The sequence below is a fragment of the Hippoglossus stenolepis genome, chromosome 18, assembly GCF_022539355.2.
Source record: "Hippoglossus stenolepis isolate QCI-W04-F060 chromosome 18, HSTE1.2, whole genome shotgun sequence".
Lineage (NCBI taxonomy): Eukaryota > Metazoa > Chordata > Actinopteri > Pleuronectiformes > Pleuronectidae > Hippoglossus > Hippoglossus stenolepis.
Genome location: NC_061500.1, coordinates 6,353,483 through 6,359,741, shown reverse-complemented (window position 1 = coordinate 6,359,741; position 6,259 = coordinate 6,353,483). Strand labels below are relative to the sequence as shown.

At 41.2% G+C, this 6,259-nt stretch overlaps 1 protein-coding gene across 2 annotated transcripts; it reads left to right on the top strand.

Moving 5' to 3' along the window:
• Positions 1 to 337: 337 nt before the first annotated feature.
• si:ch211-222n4.2 (uncharacterized protein LOC101885505 homolog) lies at positions 338 to 4,279 on the top strand. Of its 2 annotated transcripts, none has more exons than XM_035183917.2 (7): positions 338 to 905; positions 2,008 to 2,055; positions 2,479 to 2,596; positions 2,754 to 2,949; positions 3,031 to 3,131; positions 3,231 to 3,290; positions 3,501 to 4,279. In XM_035183917.2, exons 1-7 carry the CDS (start codon positions 602 to 604, stop codon positions 3,625 to 3,627), a joined length of 954 nt encoding a protein of 317 aa, XP_035039808.1. In that variant the 5' UTR covers positions 338 to 601; the 3' UTR covers positions 3,628 to 4,279. The 2 variants fall into 2 exon arrangements, with proteins under 2 accessions (XP_035039808.1, XP_035039807.1); XM_035183916.2 differs by having other exon boundaries at positions 2,751 to 2,949.
• Positions 4,280 to 6,259: the final 1,980 nt, after the last annotated feature.

The following is a 6,259-nucleotide window of genomic DNA, read 5'->3' as shown; positions in this document are numbered from 1 at the left end:
AGCCCCTGATGTAAATATAACGTTTTTAAATATAAAGGCTCATTCTACGGTAAAGAAAACAAATTTGTATAGTTTATAGGATTATTACACACTAGTGAAAACATCACTATTGTGTATTTATATTTAATTTCTGCCAATAGATCCCTTTCACCTAAATCTTACACTGAACCTTTAAGTGTGTTTTCTGCTTGACACAGGGTACCGCCCCTCAAATACATCCACCAATCAGATAGTTAGGTTTAAACGCTCCACCACGTTTGATTGGTGGATGGATCAGACAGTCCTGACGGAGGGGGCGGGACTTGCCTTGAACTCGGGCGATCTGATTGGACGCCTGGTTGTCACGGTAACGTTGTGTATGACCGTGACTGAAGCGCGTGTGAACTTCGAGAGTCATTCTGGGTAATTAAGGTGTTTACAAGCAGCAAGCTGCGGCTAACTAGCTAACTAACTAGCTAGTTGACACTGGTAACGTTAGCTTGTCCTCCCTGGAGCATGGTTGTAATGGAAAACACAGTTAGCTTGTGGTGCTAGCTCGGATGCTAACTTGGTTAGTAACGAGGTTAAAGTCATGATCCTTTAGCCGGGGGGAGCCACCGCCATGTCAGGGAACAGCCTCCCACCGGTGAGCCACCTGCCGCACTGGACCCGGGTCGGGCGTCCCGGGAAACCGCGAGGTTTACCGGCGGCGAACCACCACCACCACCACCACCACCTGCAGCCCCTCCCCGGTGTCCCGTCAGCCCAGAGGGGAGCGGGGCGAGCGGCGGAGCTGCCCGGTCACAGCGACCCGGACCCCCGCGTCGCCTCGCTGGAGAAGAACATCCAGTTCCTGCAGCGGCAGCACAAGGAGACGCTGGAGAGGCTGCATGCGGAGATCGAGTATCTCAGACGGGAGAATAAAGGTGAAGGGGCCGGTGGTGGGGAAGGGAACCGGGACAACAGCCTTTATGGTGTAATGGACACTTTATAGGAGGTCACTGGACGATGCAGCCTAATAATTTGGGATAATGAGCATAAATAATTCACATGTTTATAATTTAAGTTAACTGCATAATACAAATACTATAAGGGAGTCAGTTGGTAAACTTTAATTGAATAGGGATTTTAAAAACAGTAGCTACAGGAGGGAGGAAGAATGAGAGAAAAGAAAGAGTTTATATGATATATAAAGTTATGAAATAAAAGAAATTAAGATGGTTCAAGATGTTTTTGTGCTCAGATTTGGCTTGTGAGACTAATAATAATAATATATCTTTATTTATATAGTACTTTCCTAAACATGGTTGAAATGTGTTTCACAGAAAAACAAGTAAAATCATAAAACAAATAAAAACTGAGTAATAAAACAATAACAAATGAATAAAAACACTGAATGTGTGATATAAATTTTAGAATGACCTCCCAATAAGATAATAAAAACTAGAATAAGGTCAAATCTGAAAATGGGGTATGATAAAAGTATGTTTTAAGCTTTGATTCAAAGGAAGCTACTGATTCAATCTGCCGTATTTCCTCAGGCACGGTGTTCCAGAGCCTCAGAGTTTAGAAATAGAAAGACATGTACTTTTATTTTCCCAGAGGAAAGTTGCAGTGACATAGACTACTGACACACGACCCTCAAGGGCATCAGATCATATCAATCCATATGAATCCGGATGAACCCTGTAACCTGTGTTGTCTATGCCTGTTATATAATGAATTCAAGTTAATGGCAAAGACCTGTCCGACTGACAAGGTGCTGACACGAGAGACATTCAATCCAGGTACGGTGGTCACATAGCAACTCCAGGGTTTGGAGGGTTTCTCTCAGTGGGAGGTGAACACAGATCCGGTGTCACGTCACTGAACAGGCCTCATGCTGTTCCATATAACTTCATCTCCACCCACCAGGGGACTTCCTGGTCTTTGCGCCGCCACGGAATGAGCTGTTTGCTGGGACTGTGTTATAAGATTGTTGCTAACGGTGCCTCACACACTGAATTTCTGTTGTTATGGATGTTGCAGAGTTGCAGTATAAGATGATAATGGAGCCTCCCAAGTCGAGTAGAAAAGGTAAGGCACACATCTTCTTAAAGGACTTGGATAGATTAAAGCAGACATGTTTGATTCCTCTCTGGTTGTATATTTGATTTAATATTACAAATTTTGGTTTAATTCAATTGAGAATGAGATTATAGATTAAAAAGTATAACCCAATTTGGAATGTGTGATTTTGGCTAATCCTCTAATCCTCTAAATCCAATATTACAACAAAACACTCATGTTAATTAGTTTGTAAGATGGCCAGGAATTATTAAAGTTCTGAAAGGGATAGCTACCGTGTAAAAAATATGGCAAACATCTATTTCAACACAGTTTATCATCACTTCAAAGCCACTGCAAGAATAGGAAAATCCAGGTTGTTATGTGAAATCCTGCATGGTAAATAACATTAAGACCTCAGCTCTTAACAATACTTGACCATCTTTCTTCCAGGACCGACACATAGTCGACGAGGCGTTCGGCCACTAACTCAGGGAAGAGAAGCTCATACGGGACTCTACCTGGAGGAGCAGCTACAGGACATGCGACCATCGCAGGACCAGGCACTAAGGTGAATTTCCATCCAGCATAATATATTATATTAAACTTAGCACAGTTCAAAACCTCTGAGCCTGGTCAATAACAAATATATAACAACTTGGCAACCAAAACAGTTTGTAGATTACTTAAAGTTTTGATTGATATTATCTGACTCTACTGGGAAGAAGCACAGCAGAGGGCAGTGAAATTCTGGGATCCACCCGGCAGGACCACGGCCCAGAGGTGAGGGGCGGGCTCATCACTTCGTTACAGCCTCTACGGATTCACCGAAGCCCCTCCCATCCGCCGCGTGCTCCCACAATACAGGAGTGTGAGGTTATCATCCGGCAGCTCTACAACGCTAACAGTCTACAGTCTCAGGAAGTAAGTACCCATCAGACAGAATATTCCAGTGTTGTGCAATTAAAAAAATCTGGTGTTTCATGACCACTATGTTTCACTTAGATTATACGTGTGAAGGCTCTGCTGAGAGATATTGTCTTGAGCAAGAAGATCACGCCAGAAAACTACATTCTGACCAAGGCCTACCTTGTTGATGGCACTCGGTAAAGTGACAAAGAGCATTTTCACTTTCATCATCACCAACATAGAGTACAGCTTGAAAAGAAATACCACAGCTGTGACTAATATTTATCTCATTTCAGCAAATTATCTGAAGAAAAGAAATTCCCAAAACTTACTCTTCAGACGTATCCAGAAAAAACGTATGTACACCTGTCTCCTCCTACGATGCTTTGTGATTTTACTGTATATGAAAGGTTTTCTATTCATTTGCCTTAGTACAATATATTGCTCAAACCTCTATAACATCGTTTTTAGTGCCACTTCTAACCATTACATGGGGCTTTTCGAGATGCCGTTCATGTCCACCTCCCTCTAAGATAAATTCATAAATTGCATATTTCCTGTCCCAGGTCTGAACCCTCCCACTCTGGCGTGGTCCTCCCAGCCCTCAAGCAGAGCCTCAGCTCCACCATCGCAGAAAGACAGAGGAGAACTCGTGCCGTGCAGAGAGACCGTTTTAAAAGGACTGTGCATTAACCAGATCAAAACCACAGCATCAGCTACGTCATCCTCAGGACTGGGGTTTTCTCGATCCTTCTAAAAAAACCTTCCTATCCAGTGATGCAATGAGTGTATGTATATGGAAATGTACTCGTATGGTAAAGGTAATATAAAGAAAAACAAAATGACTAAAAAGCTTTTAGTTCTGCAGACAAAAGAGGAGAAAGAATGTCTCAATTCTAGCTTTGTACTCGAGATAATTTATGTATTTATTTATTCATTTTCACCAAACAATGACAACATCCGACTTAGAGATGGCTGCTCATTTAAACTAAGTCAGATGTTAGTTTAGGTTTATTTGGGTTTTCACTGCACATTTGCTCTAATTCTGCCAAATTCGTGGCAGAAATACTGTATTCCTAATACCAGTATGGAACTGATGACTTGTCACTTTTAAAACAGCTGAAAAGTATTAAAAACAGTGCAAACAACCAAAGTATAAAGCCTCCATGTGTAATTAATGAGACATGAAACTCACAGGCTTATTTCTCAGGCGTTTTTGTACTGGTCACCACTGTATGTTTAGTAGTGTCAAGTCCTGACTGGGCAGGTATCACCAGTCATATACCTGCAAATCAACTGAGCAAGATTAACACAGAAAACGCTAATAAATTGTTAGAACACAAAACAGAATTGTGCCTGTGTTTTTCCTCCCAGATTTATATTTAATACGAGAATTTGACTCAAAATAAGTGAGAAAATGAATACGTTAGTGCTGGTTTCTGTGTCTGCAGCTTTATATTCACTCATGGGAAAATAAACCCATTCACCAGCACTTGGCCTACTTTCAAAACATGAGTCGAAGCTTTGCACGTAGTTGTGCAACAGCACGGGGCAGGTTAAGAACTGCATGCAGCCAGGCGGGGCGGCTAGTTCCTGGAATGAACCTGACTTTGCATCTTTCGCTTCTAGAGCCATTAGGAATGACCATCTCTTCATACTTCGATGGAATGATCAGGCTGTAATTAACTGGGACTGTACATAGGATGTGATGCAACTGGCTGCATTCAAATGTTACCACACTCACTTCTTAGGAAGCAGCCCAGCCAATAACCCACAGCAGTGGTTTCAGTAATCCTGTTCCTTAAGGGCACGGATTTTTCTCCTTTGTCTTTTAATGTAGAAGTAGAGTGAACAGGAAACCCTAGTGGATTGTCATGGTACAGTCTTGTATTTGAACTCAGCCAGATGTACACAAGGCCACAGTTGTGCTTGACCTCTTCTATATATTTAAGTTTGTGTGACATTCTTTGCACCAGCCCAGACAATACAAATAAAGGTTTAAGACATCACTGTTATGGATAAACAAGAAACAGATCAAATCGTCAACAGGTCACACACAGGTTTGCCAAAACTTGTCTTAACCATTTCCAAAACCTCACAGGAATTTTGTTTATTTCCTTTCTTGCCTGGAGTGTGTCTATCTGGTGAAGTGACAGAAATAAAAGTCCAAACAATGACCTCTGAAAGAAATCTATGTTAATCTATTGATTTCATCACTTTGAGGAAATTAACTCATAACACATAACCTGGTCAAAACAAAGGATTGAAACCATGGTTAAATAGTCTTTTGTGAAAATGCACAAACAATATGAGTCTGTAAATATCTTTATTTTTCTAATAGGTCTGCAGAGGAGAAAGTCCTGTTAGGCTTTTTCATCCCAATTTGTTGCATCACTGTGTCTTTGTGGAAATGTGGGAATTGGCAGGCGCTAGCCAGTAAAACCCAGTGGGAGCAGATCTATTAAGATTCAGACAGTGTTGCAGTGATGAGAGCAGCTCTGTGCCAGCTGCAGCCTCATCAGGCAGGGTCATCGGAAACTTTGACAACCAGAGAAGCAGAACTGGCTCTTTGTATATTCTACTGTCATCGATGAGCAGGCGTTGTCCCACCTCATTGGACAGCCTGTCAGGGTCGTCAGTGTTTTCCAATGCTTTTGTCTTTTGTTTTTTGGCATTACTCTTTGTAAAGGCGTCTTTGGAGACACTGTCCCCTGCATTTTAATTCACTCTCTCCCTTTCAGCATATTGTGCTGTGAGCTGGATAGGCTGGGGAGCGCCAAAATTGATGTGTCACGCTCCTGTGCCAGATAATACTTTTTATGAGATTGAATGGAGGGGGGAAGTTGGAGAGCAACAGGAAATGGAAATAGGGAAATATGAAAAAACTTTTTACTGGTGTAAATAGTTGTTGACTGAGCAAACACTCATTGTAACTCATTTATCATCATAAGGTAAATATAGTCAAATTTACCTCTGAATGGACCATTAACCCTAACAGCTTAAATGGTAACTGCTTAACTACATTTGAAATGTGAGTATTGTTCCCCAACCCTTAAATATGACACAATGTGTGTGTGTATTGGAAAACGTATTATATTAATATCAACTATTTTTGACTACTATTATTAATGACAATAGTACATCATATTTGTATCAGCCCCCAAAATTCCATATGGTAGTCTATCTCACGTGTTCTATAAAAGAACATAACATAATGCGAGGTCTGCAGCAGGTAAATTAAATAAGTCACATACAAATACATTTTTTACATTGTTCAGGTTGTTGTTGTTGATCAAAGCTCACTGATCACTCCTTTAAATTATAT